At 42.3% G+C, this 19997-nt stretch overlaps 1 protein-coding gene across 1 annotated transcript in view; it reads left to right on the forward strand.

The window, feature by feature from the left end:
* L3MBTL4 (L3MBTL histone methyl-lysine binding protein 4) overlaps positions 1-19997 on the forward strand; it is a gene marked incomplete at its 3' end in the record, with an annotated part of 382269 nt that overhangs the window by 41821 nt on the left and 320451 nt on the right. Inside the window, 2 exon segments of the mRNA XM_081252127.1 lie at positions 9904-9983; positions 10549-10651. Of these exon segments, the coding sequence (XP_081108253.1) occupies positions 10580-10651 (72 nt within the window). The 5' untranslated portion in view covers positions 9904-9983; positions 10549-10579.

Genomic DNA, 19997 nt, shown 5'->3' on the forward strand with positions numbered 1-19997 from the left:
GCCTAGATGTTGATGCTCTGTCAGCAGTCATTACGTACATGGTCTGTGGTACCCTGCAACTTCATCTTTTTGTCCAAATGTGTTTTTGAGATTTATCTATGATGGGATATATATTACTCCAGCTCATTTGTGTTAAATGCTGTACTGTATTCCAATTTTGAATATATTACAATTTATCCATTTCCTATTGATAAGTATTTGGGGTATTACCAGTTTTTTCTTATTACAAATGGTGCCACAGTAAACATGTTCCTTTTGCACATGTGCTAGTGTTTCTGTACATCTGGGAACAGCCGAACCTAACTGGTGGCTGTACCAGGTTACAGTTCAGCGACATGTGACAGTTCCTGCCACTTCCTGCTGTCAGTTGGTAAGACTGACCTTTGCCAGTCACATTCATGGATGCGAGAGGATATTTATTTTTAATATGCATTTCCTTGTTTCTGTTTGATCCTGCCCTAGATGTTAAATTTCTGAGCCCTGGATATTCTTCCAGAAAATACCTTTTTCCTTAAGAGACCGAGACTCAGCTTCTCCTCCGTGTGATTTGCATCCCCATCTTCTGTCTCTGCTCAGACTTGACTCAATGGAGGAAAGATGCTGGATTCAGCTCTGCCCTGTACCCGTCGAGGACCGTGGAGGAGGCTGATGCCTACCTCGGCCACGGTCTCCTCCTTCCTCCAGAGCCGCATGGTCGGAGGCTGGGCAGAGCATCGCGGGCTCCCGGCCAACCTGTCTCTCGCTAACTGCACATCGTACATGCTCAGAAAGGGTCTAGGGAGAGTTTTTTCCCCCAAATGTAAGAGGAAAGCAGCGAATCTTGCTGAGAAAAGGGATTTAAGACACAGGAAAACACAGACTGGTTAAAAGAGAATACTGTGTCCATTCTTCCTACTCAGCTTTTCTCTTCTTATATTGGATCACTAAAGTACACCATTTCAAATGACTAAAGTAATATCCTTAACATTTTATAGGTACAAAACAACAAGTTTTATAACTTTTGAAGCATAACAGAAAAAAGGTACATGAAGCCAACATCCAACTTAATGAAAACATTACAATACTCTTTGTTTTCCTAACTGCTGTGCTGAATTTTATGTTTATCATTTCTTTGCTTCTTCAAAATAATTTCCCACTTAAGACTATATCTCTAAGGCACATACTGAGTGCCTCTGCATAGTTTCCTGTTTTAAAAATGTAAACAGGCTTCTGGTTTCCTTTGTTCATTCAATATCATTGCTTATATTTTTGTTCTTATAAATGTAGTTGCTGTTGATTAATTTTCACCACGCAATGTTATGTTGTGTGACTATAACACCAGTTAGTTTTTCAGATTCTTGTAGGTAGGTATTTGGATTGTTTCCATCACCACCCCCCTTCCCCTGGCCCATTAATATGAACTTGTCTCCTAATGGAGTGTAACTGCTGGAGTCCTGGGCCATGGGATTTGCTGGAACATCATCAGCTCTCAAGTTTATGCCGTCTTGTATTGTTTTCCACCAGTTACTCTTGGGTGGTGGAGTGTGAGTGTTCCCAGCGCTCTGCAGCCTTGCCAGCATCTGGTGTTGCCCGAGTTCTTGAATGGCCACGACATGGTTATGTCCTTGTGGTTTTAGTCTTTATTTCCCTGATCACTGACAAGGTTGAACAACTTTCCATAAATTTCTGTGTGAAATACTTATTCATAGTTTTGCCCTTTTTCCCCTGCATTAATTATTATATCTGTCTGCTATTGCTACCAAAAATACTGCCTCACAAACCTCCCCAAACTCAACATCTGAAAACAATACACACTTATTTGCACAGTAATAGATCTTTAGGTGTTTTGTGATTGGGCCGATCTAGGCTGGGCTTGCCTGGGTGGTTTATAATAGGCTCCAGGCTCAGTGTGCTGGGCCGGGCTGCAGGCTGTGAGTCGGGCTCAGGTGTGCTCTACCCGTGTTCATTCTGGGGCCCGCTCTGAGGGAGCAGAGGGTGACTGAGGCACGCTGTTTTAACGGCGGATGTTGCACTGCAGTGAGGTCAGGACAGATTGCACAAGCACATTTTAAGCCTCAGCTCATAGCGCATCTGCCAGTCGCCAAAGCAAGTCATAGACCAAGCCCAAGGCAAGTGCATTTGCTCCAAATGGAGCCATGGCAAGAGTGAGGATGTCTCACTGTGTTACAGGAGAGTCAAGAATTGAGACTGAGAAAAGTGAAGGAATGGACAAAGATATTTCATGTAAATGGTAAGCAGAACAGAGCAGGGGTAGCTCTGCTTACATCAGACAGAATAGACTCTCAGTCAAAAAGTGCCACGAGACAGAGAACATTATGTAATGATAAAAGGATCAATCCACCAGCAAGATATAACAATTACAAATGTATCTGTAGCTAACTTCAGAGCACCTAAATGTGTAAAGCAAACATTAGCAGAACTGAAGGGAGACATAGGCAACAATCACAGGCACAGTAGGAGACTTCAGAACCCCACTTTCAGTAATGGATGGAAGACCTGAGAGAAGGTCAGTATGGACACAGAGGCCTTGAACAACACTGTGGACCAAATGAACCCAACAGACAGATACAGAGCCTTGTACTGGACAGCAGCAGAATATGGGTTCTTCTCAAGTGCATATGGAACCTTCTCCGGGATAGGTCATCGCTTAGTTCACAAAACAAGTCTTAACAAATTTATAATGACTGAAATCACACCAAGTATCTTTACTAGTCACCGTGGAGTGAAAGTAGAGATGAGCAGCAGGAGGAAAATTCACAAATATGTGGAAATTGAATAACATACTCTTGAACGACCTTTGGGTCAAAGGAGAAATCTGAAAGGAAATTGGAAAATACCTTGAGACAAATGAAAGTGAGAACACAACATACCATAACTTAGAGGATACATCAAAAGCAGTACTAAGATGGAATTTATTGTGATAAATGCCTCCATTAGAAAAGAAGAAAGATCTCAAAGAAACTAACTTTCAACCTAAAGGAGGTAGAAAAAGAAGAACAAACTAAGCCCAAAGTTAGCAGAAGGAAGAAAATAGCAAAGATTAGGGCAGAAATAAATAAGATAGAAAATAGAAAAAAAAAAACCCTAAGAGTTGATTTTTTGAAAAGATAAAAGATAAACAATATATTGACAAATCCTTAGCTAAACTAATTAACAAAGAGGAATCTCAAAATCAGAAATGAAAGAGGATAGATTACAACTGATACCACAGAAATAAGGATCATAAGAGATTACAATGAACGATTATATGCCAAGACACTGGATAACCTAGGTAAATGATAAATTCCTAGAAACATACAACCTACCAAGACTAAATCATGAAGAAATAGGGAGTCTGAACAGATCCATAACTACTGTGGAGATTGAATCTGTAATAATAATAATAATAACAATAATAATAAAACTCCCGGTAAAGAAAAGCCCAGGACCAGATAGATGGCTTCATTAGTGAATTCTACCAAACATTTAAATAAGAATTAATGCCATTCTTTCTTAGACTTTTCCAAAAAATTGAAGAGAAGAGAATGCTTCCTTTCCCATCTGGATGCCTTTTATTTCTTTTTCTTGCCTAATTGCCCTGACCTAGAACCTCCAGAAGATTGTTACACAGAAAAGGTGAGAGCAGACATCTTTGTCTTGTCCGTTACCTTATCGGGGAAGCTTTTGGTCTTTCAGCAACGAGTATGATGTTAATTACAGGTGTTTCATAAATGCTCTTTAGCAGGTTTAGGAAGTGCCTTCTATTCCTGTTTTTTTTGAATGTTATTTTTTCAATCATTAAAGGGTATTGCTTTTGTCAAAAGCTTTTTCTGTGTTAATGATGTTATTGTGTGGTTTTGTCCTCCATTCTCTTACTATGGTCTACTACATTAATTAATTTTCTAATGTTAAGCTGGCTTTGCATTCCTGGTCATGTTGGTTAATACTTTTATATGTTGCTGGATTCAATTTGCTAGTATTTTGCTGAATCTATATTCATAAGGGATATTGGTCTTTAGTTTTCATTTCTTGTGATACACTTGTCTGGTTTTGGAATCAAGATAATAGTGGTCTCATAGAATGAATCTGAAGTATTCCTTCCTATTCTCTTTATTTTGGAAGAGTCTGTGAAGAATAGGTATTAATTCTTTGAATATTTGGTGTAAGTCATCTGAGCCTGTGCTTTTTCAGATTTTCTATTTCTTGAGTTAGTTTCAGTAATTTGCATATTTTTAGGAATTTCACCTTAGGTTACTAATTTGTTGGCATACAGTTTTCATAGTGTTCCCTTATAATCATTTTGATTTCTGTAAGATCAGTACTGATATAACCTCCCTCATTCTGGTTTTAGTAATTTGAATCTGCTCTTTTTTTTTTTTTCCTCTTGGTCTGTTGAGCTAAAAGTATGCCAGGCTTGTTTATCTTATTGACTTCACTTTACATTTGCAGTATTTTTTAGCTTTTCCATATACAACTCTTTTTTTACTTACTTGTATTATTGTTCATAATTTCTTGTTCATTTTAAAAAATAAATTTATTTATTTATTTTTGGCTGCATTGGGTCTTCGTTGCTGCACACAGGCTTTTCTCTAGTTGTGGCGAGCGGGGGCTACTCTTCATTGCGGTGCATGGGCTTCTCATTGCGGTGGCTTCTCTTGTTGCGGAGCACGGGCTCTAGGCACTTGGGCTTCAGTAGCTGTGGCTCGTGGGCTCAGTAGTTGTGGCTTGCGGCCTCTAGAGCGCAGGCTCAGTAGTTGTGGCACACGGGCTTAGTTGCTCCACGGCATGTGGGATCTTCCCGGACCAGGGATCGAACCCATGTCTCCTGCACTGGCAGGCAGATTCTTAACTACTGAGCCACCAGGGAAGCCCTTCTTGTTCATTTTTAAAGTTTTTCCTTTGTGTATCTTTTTGAGCATCTTAAGCTTATTTATTTAAAAATATTCACCAGTATTTTCTATTATATAAATTTCATCAGGACTGAATTCTTCTCCCAGTGGCTGATTTTATTGACTGTCCTTCTTAGCATTTGATTTCTTTATGTATTTGTGAATTGAATTTTGATTTGCAGGCACACTGTGGGTGGGAGGACTTTGTTTTCTCACTGATATGGGCCTCCTGTCCCATGGCTTTTTGGCTGTGAGTGTGCCTTAGTCTGGTTCCCCGGAGCCCACTTCCTGGTCGGACTAGCGTTTGCTCTTCCTGCATCTGAGACCCAGAACATTTGTGTCAGAAGCTCCGTTTGCTCCCGTGCGAGACCGGCAGAGCCTCCTTGTTGCCTCTTGGCTTCAAGGACAAGCCTGGTTCCAGCACCTTCACCTGTTGACCCTGTCGGCTCCCTCTCCCTCAGGGGGCTGGACTTCTGGCCTCTCCCTTTTCTCTTGCTCTGGAGCTCTGAGCCCAGGAGACTTAGGCCTTAGCCTTGCTGGCCACTTAGTTTCTCATTTGCTGCTGGTTTACAGAGAAGGTTAACTGGTGTGTATTTTAATGGCTTTGTTCTTTGTTTGGAGCCAAGAGATATCTCAAAGCAAGGATGTAGAATTCCATCTTGGCAGGAAGTTCTCAAGAGGGAATTTTTAGAAACTTAGCTGGTTCAAGTATGGAGACCTCAGTATGGAAGAAACCTCTTAAGAGATACTGTCTTATAAACAGGTAAAGTGTGTGTGTATATTAGCCACCAGGTACTTTTGAATGGAGTGTAAATTGTTAAATATTGTTCTAGAAAGAATTCAGACAGGTAGTCCTTAAAATAGACTTACCAGACTTATTACTGTGCTCATGTTCTCTGGGACCTTTATCTTTGGTACTGCTGCTGTAATTGTGTGTGTGTGTGTGTGTGTGTGTGTGTGTGTGGGAGAGAGAGACACACACAGACAGACATGCAAGGAAAGGGAATATGTTTTTCATTATCTGATTTTGTTATAGCTGCACTGGTGACAGAAAGGATTCAAATTTGAAGATACATCTAGTAAAGTATCTGTTTATAATATTTTGCGTTCGGATAACCCTGTGTGATAACCCTTTGGACCCTGAATCTTGGGATGTTTCGTGCTGTGATCATAAGGCATTGTGCAAGACAAATGAGTGTACAATTAATACACCATTACTGTTAATCCATTAAGATTGCAACATAGATAATAAAGGTAAAATTTTTTTTTAAATTATGAGAGTAGGTGGCTGCCCTGATGTAAGTAAAGAGACAATACAAGTCAACTGTGGACACAAGCTCTGTGAGGAACTTTCATATCCATTTCTTACTTAGATCCTCGTAGCGGCAGGAGCTTGGCTGGTGCACCTGAGTGGTTACGGCTAAGATCACTAAGTTTACACAACCGTTGTAAAAGTGCAGCATAGTCTGGTGCTGAAACGAGTGGCTCTAGGATTGTGCTGGGTACCTGTTTGTCGTGCAGCCGTGGGCAGTGTTTCCTCATCTGTGAAATGGAGGTGATAATGGTTTTTAAAAATGTTGCATTGTCATAAGAATTAATGAAGAAGAATGAACTGAAAGTCTACCTGTAGAGGAGCTCCGGCTGTGCCTGGTGTATGTGGGTGCTCAGGTCACGTTAGCTGTTACTGCCAGTACAGTCAAAGGGGAGCAGCAATTCATGCACAAGCTGTCGCAGTGCATTCAGTTGTAGTTACTTAATTTATTCAAACACCCACTACTATGTGTTATTGGCATTGAGTATCAACTGGGTGAATACATTTTAGTCTGGTTACATCTTTGGAATGGTGGGAAATCAGTGCAGTCATTGGATATTTGTATTGGATACTTTGGTGCTAAATTTACTTTAAATTCTCTGCAGCGTCCTGAAAACAGCTGAAATGTTACCCCATAGTATGTTTTCTGATCTGTGTTGGACCTTCTCTCCCTCTGGGAGCACCACGTGAATTGCCCGTTGGTAATTCTTTAAAGGCATGCATTATATTTCTTGTTAATTTATGTGTGTTTCTTATCCATACAGTGACCATATGATTTCCTGTTAAATTGGGAACATTTTGGGGAGTGAAAGGCAGTGCTGTTAATAGTTCTGCCAGGATGGGAGGCATGAGTCAGAACTATGCTGGGTTATCCAGGGTGCATGGCTACTGTGCTTCTCTTCCTCTCTGCAATGTCTGAAGAACCTTCCTTAGATTCTGCAAAGTACCTGTGACTGTCCTGATGATAGTAGGTGATCAAATACCGAATAGCAACTGGACATAGGCGGACTGTGCATTATTTTTGTTGTTTGTAGACTCCTTTAATTTGAAGTATCAAAACCATGTGCCTTCTAAATAAAAATCTAATTTGTCTGCTTAATTAGGAGGTCAGTAAGACAGGTGCAGACGGAAAATTCTATGAACCATGAGGGAAATCAAAATGATTAAGAGGATTAATTTGAAAAATCCGTGCACTATTTCCACATTCTTCATAGAAATACAAATCAGTTCTATATACTCATCTGTCTTTTTGTTTAAATATAAAATACTATTTAGAAGTTTCCTTAGTTAAAATCACTTAAAATAACCTTGTCTGTTGCAGCCAGTGCTTGGGTGCTGTCGCGGTGCCAGAGTGCACTGGGGCACTGCTCTGCCCAGCCGCTGTCTCTGTTCACCTTCGCTTCTTCCAGACGGTAGGCTTCCTTACTGTGTTTTAGAATCTGACATTCTTCTTCTTTGGCTCTAAATTTTTTTTATTTCTTCAAAGCTCAGCAAGGAGGCATGTGGCTGACATGACATTTGGGGCCCCACTGGGGGTAGCCCACATATCATGGGAAATCAGAGTAATCTGTATATTCTGATACTGTGCCAAGGACTCAGGTTCAGTTTATGTCAGGCGTTCTGTTCGGTTGCTTAGAATACGTCCTGTGAACTGACGGTGGAAGGGACCACCTCAGACCTCCCTCCCTCCCTGTCTGTCTGTGTGTCAACGTCTCCCACCTGTCTGTCTGTCGATCCATCCATTATCTCTCATCTATCTACATATCATTCATCTCCTTTGTATTGTATTTGATGGAATTTGTATTTGATTCCTTTTTTTTTTTTTTTTGCCTGGCAGCAAAATCTTATATGGGCTGCTAGGTGCCTTTTATATTTTGCTTTATTATTTCTAAGTGTAAAGGGAATTTAATTATTACTAACTTGTATTTTGAAACTTCTCCTCAGCATAAAAATTTTCCATTTCCCCCCCCAATACATGATAATATAAATTCAGGCTTTCTTGCTTTTTTAAACCAGTCAGAGTTACTGAGATAGTTACCAGGTATTAGCAAGATGGATCACTTTGACCATGAGGAGAAAATCCTCAGTAGCCAGATGATTTCAGTTTGACAAGCCATGGGGTATTATTAGTCATGTGCAAGCCAGCCTTGGCCGTGCTTGTCTTGTGCAGAAGTACTTTGCTACAGGCATCAAGTCTAAACTGTTCATTTGCGTAGATGTTCGGAGTATTACCCGGAGCTAGGCATGATAAATTGTATTTACATCCTACAAAATGAATGCAGTGTTATTGAATTTAGCAGGAAAATGCCCATCTTAAGGACATGAATATTATCTGACTAGAAGCAAACGGATATGCGGAAGTGTTTTTTGTTTGTTTGTGGGTTTGTTTTTTGTTTTTGTATACGGAGGAGAAAGAGAAGGGAGTTACAGAGTTTGAGAACATGCTTGCTCCAGTCATACAGCATTCTAACAGGGGTATCGTATGGGTCGAGAACTAATATCCACTGGGCTCAAGGCTTCTCTGTGATTCAGAGATGTGCGTATGCAGTTCAGGGCATGTTGAGAGTCTGCTGGGAGGTGGCACCATGGAGAGAGTGGAAAGCAGGGATCAGGCGTCCACAGGCCTGGTCATCAGGGTGCTTACAGCCTCGAAAGGGGAGACATATCTGACAGTGAAAAACATGACATGCCTGAAGTGTTGGATACTGTGGCAGAGGCAAGGACAGGTATGCTGCACGTGAGGAGAGACACACCTGGTCCGTCGGAGGCAGGAGGTGAGCGAGGAAGGCTTTTCTCAGGGATGGGAAGTCTTTTCAGTGGAGTCGTGCAGCATGAGTAAGAGTTAGAGAGGGTGACAAAGGAGGGGCGGTTCTGAGGTTGAGGGACCCGCAAAAGTGTGGGGCTGCGAAGCCACGGGCACATCATGCTCCAGCGGATGTCGCGGGGCACGAGACCGGAGGGGGTCAGAGTTAGGAGTGGAGGGGGAAGATGGATTCCAGACACGCTGAGTAGATTAAACACCCACCAAACCTGGTGAGAGTGTGGGCTGGGATGGAAAGGATAAAGCGATGGCAGCAGCTCCTCCATCTCTGGCAATGTCAGGGCTGCCATTAGCCCAAAAGGGGTCTTTGTTTGAACTAGAAAAAGGGTACATTTTCTTCATGGTGGATGGAAGGCCTGTGGCAGGAGGAATGGCGTGTGTGCAGAGCCCAGGGTGGGTTTCAGCTTCCACTGGCCCCTTGGCTCGGTGCTCTTGTGCAGTGCACAGTCTGAGCAACTGTAAGGGGTGGACGTGGCCACTTGCATCAGTAGTGCAAATATGGAGAGCGAGTGGAACTGGGCGGCCGTGAGGGGTCAGTGACACGCTCAGTGGTGAATGTGCTCAGTTTGTAGTTTTTAGGGTCACTGTTCAGGGGGACATATCAAATAAGAAGTTGGATATATGATTCTGAAGGACTGGGGAGTACAGGTGATTTGAGTCCATGGAGCTTTTAAAAACTTACAGGTAAATTGTAGTTAAAATTATTCAAAGGGAATGACCTTCTGAATTATAGCTCCAGTGGGACTTATATAATACTGGTGGTTGGTTCTCCAGCATGGTTAATCTCTCTATCAAAAGAACTAATTCCAAGTAACTTATTAAAGAATGCCTACTACTTACTAATGTACCAAAGGATGGTCATGATAAATTGGATTGGTGAAAAGTTTTCTTCTCTGTTGCAGATTGCCCTGCTATGCCTTGTGTGACTAGGACCTCATACCTAGAACACCTCTGCCTTGACACTTGTGGAGACTCAGACCACGTGAGTACAGAAGCTGTATAGGAAAATTGCAGTGAATCCTAACTGGTTAGTTCAGCTAAGCAGAAAACCAAAATTTCGTGAGAGGGAGGACCAAAGAAATAATATCTATTTTTTGTGACATGTATTCTAGATGAGGTGGAAAACTTATCTCTTTTCCCCATTAATTTATTATTGTACTAGGGGCTATAAAATCAACAGTGAATTTTTTTGTGTGTGTGTGGTACGCGGGCCTCTCACTGTTGTGGCCTCTCCTGTTGCGGAGCACAGGCTCCGGACGCGCAGGCTCAGCGGCCATGGTTCACGGGCCCAGCCACTCCGCGGCATGTGGGATCTTCCCGGCCCGGGGCACAAACCCATGTCCCCTGCATCGGCAGGCGGACTCTCAACCACTGCGCCACCAGGGAAGCCCCAACAGTGAAATTTTTGTGTCAGCTTATTTATCAGGGTATTTATGGCAACCAGTTATAAGAGGTATAATGGAAAGCATGGTTATTTTTGTTTGTTTGTTTTTGTAATTCTAAAGGAGAAAAAACCACATCACTCTTTCTGTGGCACTATTTTGCAGAAAAACACTGCTAAGGAGTGCTAAAGTGGCAATGAAACAGCCCAACAGGAAGAGGAAGCTCAGTATGGATTCCAAAGAGCGTTTGAATCAGGATGGATGCTTGGTAAGTTGTCAGTTCCTGGACCCCTCCTGTAGTTTGTGCTTATTGTGGGAATTCGCAGTGTAATTGTACACCTCCTACAGTGTCAGCAGAGGTGTTGTTTTCAATCACCCGAAACCAGTTGCTTCTGGTTGAGTTTTATGTAGAGTGGTATAGAATATATGTCATTAACTCTGGTACATATTAAAAGGTTATCTTGGGAATTCCCTGGCAGTCCAGTGGTTAGGACTTGGTGCTTTCACTGCTGAGGGCCCGGGTTCAATCCCTGGCCGGGGAACTAAGATCCCATAAGTCATGCCGTGCGGCCAAAAAAAATGATAATCTTCATATTATAGGTGAAAGGAGGCCTTTTCTTTTAAAAAGATGGAGGTAATTGATCATTATCAAGTAAGGGACAGAGATCGTGAACTGACTGTAGGGGTTGTGTTTGTCAGGGTTCTGCAGAGGATCAGAACCAATAAGAGTAGTTGACAGCCCTGTCACAATCTCTGTCCCTACTTGATAATGATGAATTATATGTATATTTGTAGAGAGAGATGTATTTTAAGGAATTTTTTAAAAATAAATTTATTTATTTTTATTTATTGATTATTTTTGGCTGTGTTCGGTCTTTGTTGCTGCATGCGGGCTTTCTCTAGCTGCAGCGAGTGGGGGCCACTCCTTGTTGCGGTGTGTGGGCTTCTCATTGCGGTGGCTTCCCTCGTTGCAGAGCACAGGCTCTAGAGCGCGTGGGCTTCAGTAGATGTGGCGCGTGGGCTCAGTACTTGTGGCTCACGGGCTTAGTTGCTCCGCGGCATGTGGGATCCCCCAGGACCAGGGCTCGAACCATGTCCCCTGCATTGGCAGGTGGATTCTCAAGCACTGTGCCACCAGGGAAGCCCTATTTTAAGCCCTTGAAGGATGAAGAATATCTAAGATGTCCATATTTAATGCTTTATTTAGTTTATATAAAATAAAAATATCTAATGCACATGTAATGCTGTTATAACACATGGCTCTAAAATACAACCTGGTAAAATGCAAAATGAGGGAATACAAATTATTTGCTTAAAATCTGGGTGTTCTGTAGGTCTCTAACCTTGAGAGAGAAGGAAGTTGAACGGTCATAGCAGGGACTGTCTGGCCAAGGAAGCAGCAGGAGCCTGGGTAGGGGGCTGGAAGCAGATACGACGACCTGTGTGACATCTGGCGGGATTATAGTGGCTGTAATGACTTTTCTGACTGAGCAGTTTTGTAGAGTGAGTGCTGGGATGCGAGTCAGGGTATTTGGATTTCCGTCTTTGGCTCTGGTGGTAAGTAGCTCTGTGACCAAGGACAAGCCCTTCGCCAGGCTGATGCTCAGTTTCTTTGTCTCTAGAACAAAAGCCTTGGGTTAGAAGATTTTTAAGGGCCTTTTAATTTCAACAAGTCTAAGTTTTGGTACACAGTAAGGTGAGTGGGGTGCATGTGGGTGGCCAAGTTCAGATGGTCTTAATGTTGGGGCCACTGGACTTGACATACCGACAGGAGGGAGCCCTGGTTGGCTGCAGCTGGGGCAGAGTGCAGGGCAGTCTTTTTTTTATAATATCCTTAAATAGACATGGAAAAAATGTTTAGGGTAGGATTATTTCATTGTCTTAGTTTTTCAGTAGTATCTGACTTTTTAAATCCTTTGGTTGCCCCACACACGACTGATAGCAGCTTGTATCAGCGAGTAGAATCCATTTATATGTGGAGGAACTGTAGAAAGGGGATGTTAATAAAAGTGTTTTAGATGTTTTTCCCTTTTTTGGGGTATAAGTCTTAACAAATACTGTTTTAAAATATACCTGAGTTTTTGTTTCTGTTCACGTTTAGCCAGATAAACGGATCGAGACGATTGCCATTGAAAAGGATAGTTTGTGATTCACATTTCCCAAGAAAGAGGAGGGGCCACATCACACCAGACAGGGCCCTGTGGGGAAGCACCAGAGTCGGTCAGGGGGCAGCAGGGGCGAGGGGAAAACAGGGGCAGGAGCTGTTACTGTGGTTTTCTCGGAAATGAATGGGGGAGGCAAGGTGAGCAAGCTAAGCGGGTTCAGGATTGGCTAGTTTGGATAATTTCTGTGGTCTCTGGCTACCGGGCTGTCTCTGATCGTCCAGTACCTGGCCCAGGGTTGGTTTAGGGCCAGTGGATAGTGTCCCAGACTGCAGGAGCCGGTAAGGAAAGGGGAGTGGGCTGTGGACTCAGGAGGCATGACCCCGGGCTAGTTGTTTGTTGTCTCCAGGAATCGGCTCACACTGAGAGGGACAGTCCCTCCGCGGTCCACAAGGCCCCCAAATGTCAGTCACAAAGTACAGAAAATAAAAATCGTGATGCATGCAATTACGAAAGAGAGATTCCATTCGGGGTATTTGAACAAGATGAGGGCATTTGCCTCTGTGTCTGCATCACAATTCCAGTAGAGCAGTGGGAAACCACCCTGTCCTGTATTTTTATCTGAAAGGTTAATTTCAGTTATCTTCAGTTTGCGTCCCACGTGGGATCAGAGCAAAAGAGAATTGTGAGAAGTAGACTTGACACAGCAGGTGAAATTCAAATAGTAGTTTATTACTGGAGATACTGTATAGGATTTTAGTGTTTTCTATAGTTCCGGAAACCAGTAGGTATCACCCTTCCTTGTGGAAGAGGAACAGCACGATGCTTGAACGTCCTGTGCTCAAGGACCTGTCTGACAGTGAGCAAAAGGAAGGGGTGTCATCTGATGGTTCCACGGTGATGACCTGAAATTGCTAAACACAAATCAGTGGGTTAAAAACCTTTTGCTTTGCTTCCTTGATTGGAATTCTCAGACTGGGAACAGTAGGCACTGATTAATTAGAAAACATCACTGTAACGTGTAGTAAAAGTATATGATGCATCCAGGGCCATCAGGAAGGAACAGAATGTCAAGCTTTTTTTTTGGTTATTTTCCCAGCTCATAATCCTCTCTTCCAGAACGATGGATTTGAGTTGGCTAATGGAAATGTACCACAGCAAAGACTTATTTTATGTTCCTTAAACTATTATCTCCCCTTTTTCAGAGCAGTGTTCTTTTTTTTTTCTTAAAGCTTTATTTTCAGTTTTCAGAACTAAAGTTTGAAACCTGAGAAGGCATAGTAATGATTTTGTTTTTCTCAATTCATCCTGATTTCCTGAAGTGTTTTGTTTGAGAGGATAAGGAAAAGTGCTCATTTTTCCTTTTTTAAAAAGATTAACTCTATTCATTAATAGCAGTGTGGATTTACTACCTTTAGGAAATAATTAATTAACCCAGACGGACTCAAAGAATGTTAAAGCTAGCAGGAGCTTTGGAGAACATTTAGTCCAATTCCTTTATTTTACAGACAAAAGAAATCAGATCCAGAGAATACGTGGCATTTGTTCCCAGTTATGTAGCTCTTCGGGTAACTAGGTGGGGTTGGGATTTGGCCTTAGGTTACCTGACCCCCAATTCAGCATTTTTTTCTGCCTTATTATATGATATTAAATCATTTTTTGTTTGCAAAAAAAAGTCCTAAAAATGAGGTCAGTATATCGTAAGAGAAAGGTAAATTTGTTCTGTAATACAAAATCATGATCTTTCATGTGTATGTCTACATATCTATAACCTTACTCCATCTTAAAAAACATACGGACATCAGGAGCTTGAGTAATTTAACTTTGAAGCAAAACGTAATGTTATTTTTGTGAGGAATGTGTTTTTTCTGTCTAGGTAGACTTTCAGTAGCAAATAAAGAAGTGTGAACCAAACATTCTAATCCGCTGACAGACAGCATATTATATATTTCTTTTTATATTTGAATGATACAGTGACTATAGAAATGCTTCAGTAGCTGTTGTGCTCACATAGCCAACGCTGTTTCTTGTTACCATTTCAGTTTTGCAGTAGAACATTTATGAGAAGAGCCTTGCCTTGTTTTGAATTACGTAAATTTCCTGTGCATTGAGTGGGTAAAGAGGGATGGAGTTGGGGTGAAGAGCTGCCGTAGAAAATTCGACCTGATTCAGTTCGTCATCTCACGGGCAGTGGAACAGAGGTGGATAGGATTGGGTTGCTGCCTCCCCGTTCTCCCCTGCCCCGTGACCGTGGACTTGCAGCGCCTTGTGTGGTCCACAGACCTCCAGCAGCGGCATCAACTGGGGGCTTGTGGGAAACTCGTGCTCTTAGGCCCTCCCCAGACCCACGGAATCCAGATGTGCATTTTAGCAGGCTCCCCAGATGATTCACATGCATGTTAAAGTTTGAGGAGCTCTGGGTTATATAGTACGTTTTGTAAGCATGCAACTGTATTACTTGCACAAAGATATCCATGATAACTTTGGACATGAAATCTGCTAGGCACAAAAGTACCATTCTTGAACCTTGCATTCATGCCTTCAGTCAGCAAGTATTTGTTAAGCTAGACGAGGGGCCAGGCTGTGCTTTGGGGAGGAAAGATGGTTAAGGCCCTGTCTGCCTTCAGTAAGCTCAGCAAAGCAGACGAGACTAGTAAGAGAGAAGCTGGTCATGCAGTGTGGTAGGCCCGGTATTAGAGATTTATACAGGATATTTCCAGGCTTCAGAAGGTTACCCGACTTAGCATGGGTGAGGTGGGAAGCAGAGAAGAGGAAGTAGGATCAGAGAAAGCTTCCCGGGGGAGAAATAGGCACATGTTAGCTTTCCATTGATGATAACAAATCACCACAAGCTTAGTGGCTTATTACAACACATTGAATGTTACCTCACACTGCCTGTAGGTCAGATGTCCAGGCATGGCTTAAATAGATTCTCTGCTCAGGGGCTCAAAGGGTAAAATCAAATGGTTGGACTGAGTTCCTTTTGGAGCTCTGTGGCCTCTTCCGAGCTCAGATGGTTGTCGGCAAAATTCAGTTCCTTGTAGTTGTAGGACAGAGGTTCCTGCCTTCTTGCCGGCTATCACGCAGAGGCCAGCCTCAGCTCCAGGGAGACCCACAGTTCCTTGCCATGTGGTCCTCTCACAACAAGGCAGCCTGCTTTTTTCAGGCCAGCCGGAGACTCTCCTCCATTCAGCTGAGGGGAGTCATACATTGTAATGCAATCGAGGGGGTGACCATCCCATCACCTCTGCCAGTTTCTGTGGTCTAGAAGCAAGTGACGGGGAGGGGACTTGGGGGTGGCTCCTTGGGGTCATCTGGGGATCCTGCCCACCATGAGGTGATTTCGCTGGGGCTGGGAGGGAGAGCGGGACGGACAGCGTGACCGAGGCGTGGGTCCCAGAAGCCGCAGAGTGAGTTCTGGGGACTCTGAACAGGGGATGCAAAAGCATTAGAGTGAAGATGAGGAACTAATTTTGTGCTGGCTGAGTTTCAGGAGCCTGTAGGGCATCCAGATGAAGCCGTACAGTGGACTTGGGATCTGCACGTCTGTAACTTGATGGAAGGAGACGTGGGCCCATTGGTCGCCACGTGTGAGACTGAGTGACCTGGATGCCAGGGGCTGAGCGAGGCAGGCGGGGGGGCGGGGTGGAAGCCCTGGAGAGCAGGGTGATGGTTGTGCAGGGGTGGAGGCCAGTGCAAGCGAGCTGTGTGGAGGACGGGCCCTGCACAGTGGGATGGGGAGGAGGGAACGGCGGGGACACCAAGCCTTCACTTTGTCCTCCATCAGCCATGAACCTGACCAGTAAAGGGCAGCCGGTGCACAAACACTGGATATGGCATTCCATTTGCTCCCTAAAACCCAGCACTGTTCTTGGCACATTCATTGCCCAATAAATATTCTTTAAATAAGTAATTAACTCAGGGTTTTAAGATTCCTCTTTACTCCTCCCTCAGGATTCTTCTTCCATCAGAGATCTTGTTCATCCAAGATATGCTTTTTCAGTTAGAAAACAAATAGAAGATAACTTAATTTTGATTAAGTCTTGTTACACTCTTGACAGTTTGAACTCTGGCAAAACACCTATGATAACTGCCATTAACTGAGAGTCTACATGTGGCATGTGCTTAGTAGGGCTCTACCCATGTATCTCTAATCCTCAAAACAATTCAGTCAACAAGATATGATTACCTCCAAGTCACAATTTAGGAAACCAAAACTCAGAGAGGTTAAATCACTTGCCCAGGGTCACACAGCTGGTGAGGGGAGAAGCAGGGGTGTAAACCCTCAGCTGTCTGACTCTAAGACTTGTACAGAACAGAACCTCTTACTGTGTGTGAAACACAAAGTAGCCCAGGAAGCATATCAAAACATCAGGCTGTAATAAGTAAAGCATCGTGGCTCTGGTACTCGGATAGACAGGTAAACTAAAGAAACAGAAGAGGCAAATGCACCTGGGGGTTTAGTGTATAGGACACAGGTCTTAGACTGATGGGAGGAGGGGGACTATCCCATAAGTGGTCTTGGGACAGGTGACGAGCCACCTGGGTAAAAATAGTATGTCTCAACTTCACACCATGTCCTGGCACAAATTCAAATTTGTCAAAGATTTAAGTATAAGAAATAAACCATAAGTGTAAAAGACATAAACAAAGAAGAAGGTTTTAATGATGTGGGAGTAGAGAAGGATCTTCTATTACTCAACCATAGCAGCCATAAAAGAAAAGTTTGATAATTTTATTTCTCAAAATAAACAACAAAAATCCTTGCATATTAAAAATACTGTAAGAAAGAAATGAAAATGAGAAATGACTAACCAGGAAAAAATAAATAATGCCTCTCATATTGTAGACAAAGGACTAATCTTCCTAATTTATCCAGACCAAAAGATGAATAGTCATTCCAACAGAAAAAAATGGGCCACAGATGTAAAGAGATAGTTCACAGAAAAGGAAATACAATGGCTTTTAAATATACAGCCTTCAGCTTCTTCATAATGGAACAAATGCAAATAAAACGATAGTGAGATATTATTTTTTTCATCATCATCTTGGCAAAAATCCAAAACTTTGCTATCACACTCTGTGGGCAAGGCTCTGTGAATACGGGCCTGGTCCGAGGCTGTGGGGCTGTTGAGAGGGGCTTGCTGGGCGCCAGACCTGGCAGGAAAACACAGGTCTGGTTTGACCCAGCTGGTCCACTTCTGGGAAGTCATTGTGTACATATCCGGGCACATATGCAAAACGCTCCGTGTACTGGTTTTCCACCGCAGTGTTATGTGATTGGAAAAAAGATTTGAGACAACCTGGACATCCATAAACATGGAATCAGTTAAATAAATCATGAGGTATCCATTCAGAGTAATACTGTGTAACTGCAAAAAGAAGGAGTGTGCTCTTACAACCTGATAAAGACCTCCAGGGTATTTTAAGTGAAAAGAAAGGTAGAAAACAGTGCTATCTTTGTGTACAAGAACAAGAAAATAAGAAAATATATTCTCTTTTTTTATAAAGGAAACTTGGCAAGGATATTTCAGAATCTAGTAACGAAAATTTCTGGGTGGAGGTATTATATGTAGGCCAGATGGGGGAGAACGGGTCGGGGTGGGAGGGGAGTTTTCACTGCATTAATTGTTTCTCTATTTATTTTTACCTTGAACAATGTGAACTCAAAAAATAAAATAAATTGCATGTATAAACTAAGGCATCTCAAGGAATCTATCATCATCAATTCTATATGACTATATAAACAAGTGGCAGGCTGACGCAGTCATCTTCAGACTTGCTGGTTTGTTCACCTCATCAATAAAGAAACTTCAGTCACATATCTGGATATATATGTATTATTTGTTTATTGGAAAATTATATGATTTACTACTATACAAATTGTATTTTGTACCTTAAAGCCATAGACTAAAAAAGAAACAAGTACAATATAGAAATGAAATTAGTAGTGATTAACAGTTAAAAACTAGTTTGCTCTCATTAAAATATTAGTTTTTTGAAACGTTGTTTTAAAGCCTTGTGTTCCTGTTATCTGAAGTCTACTTTTTAGGTTTAGTTTTAATGGCTGTCATAGCTTAGATGACCAACCCTCTTGGTTTGTCTAGGACTGAAGGGTCCTCCCGTTACGGGACTTCAGTGCTGTGACCGGATCAGTCCCAGGCAAACTGGGACAATAAGTCACCCTAGGCCTGGCTTAAGAAGAATAAAATGTCTACAAACAATAAATGCTGGAGAGGGTGTGGAGAAAAGGGAACCCTCTTGCACTGCTGGTGGGAATGTAAATTGATACAGCCACTATGGAGAACAGTATGGAAGTTCCTTAAAAAACTAAAAATAGAATTACCATATGACCCAGCAATCCCACTACTGGGCATATACCCTGAGAAAACCATAATTCGAAAAGGGTCATGTCCCACAATGTTCATTGCAGCACTATTTACAATAGCCAGGACATGGACACAACCTAAGTGTCCATTGACAGAGGAATGGATAAAGAAGATGTGGCACACATATACAATGGAATATTTCTCAGCCACAAAAGGACATGAAATTGAGTTATTTGTAGTGAGGTGGATGGACCTAGAGTCTGTCATACAGAGTGAAGTAAGTCAGAAAGAGAAAAACAAATATCGTATGCTAACACATATATATGGAATCTAAAAAAAAAAAAGAAATGGTTCTGATGAACCTAGGGGCAGGACAGGAATAAAGACGCAGACGTACAGAATGGACTTGAAGCAACGGGGAAGGGGAAGGGGAAGCTAGGATGAAGTGAGAGAGTGGCATGGACATATATACACCACCAAACGTAAAACAGGTAGCTAGTGGGAAGCAGCCGTATAGCACAGGGAGATCAGCTCGGTGCTTTGCGACCACCTAGAGGGGTGGGATAGGGAGGGTGGGAGGGAGACGCAAGAGGGAGGGGATATGGGGATATATGTATACATACAGCTGATTCGCTTTGTGATACAGCAGCAACTAACACACCATTGTAAAGCAATTATACTCCAATAAGGATGTTAAAAAATAAAGAATAAAATGTGAAAGAATGAAAAAAGAAGTGCCCCCCAAATTACAGGAATAAACTGTAGGAAACGATTGTTGACCAAACTTACTAAATCCTGATACTTTTTTATCAGCATCATCCATCAATTATGCAAAGGTTTTGTGTAATTCAGCTGCTGATTTTCATCTTCTTGGATGACAATCAGTTTGTCTTGGAAACTCTTCAAAAGTATTGCATATTTATACTTCCATAAGTGAGTTGAAAGCCTGCTGAAACTCTTAATTTGAAAGATCTTAAAATTGGGAAACTCTGTCCCTCAAGTTTTAAGTGTAACATTATAATGAGTTTTTTAGTAGGGGGCATACATTTTTTTATGGCCACAAAACTATGTAAGTAAGACACACATCTGGACAGATGCTCTTGGAGTATCTTTCAAAAAAGAAGTGATTCTCTTAGTCTTCGCTAAATGGTCGACTTTCCTCCAGGAGTTGCTGTGAGCCTGG

The sequence above is a fragment of the Mesoplodon bidens genome (genome assembly GCF_964165515.1).
Source record: "Mesoplodon bidens genome assembly, chromosome: 13".
Taxonomy (NCBI): Eukaryota; Metazoa; Chordata; class Mammalia; order Artiodactyla; family Ziphiidae; genus Mesoplodon; species Mesoplodon bidens.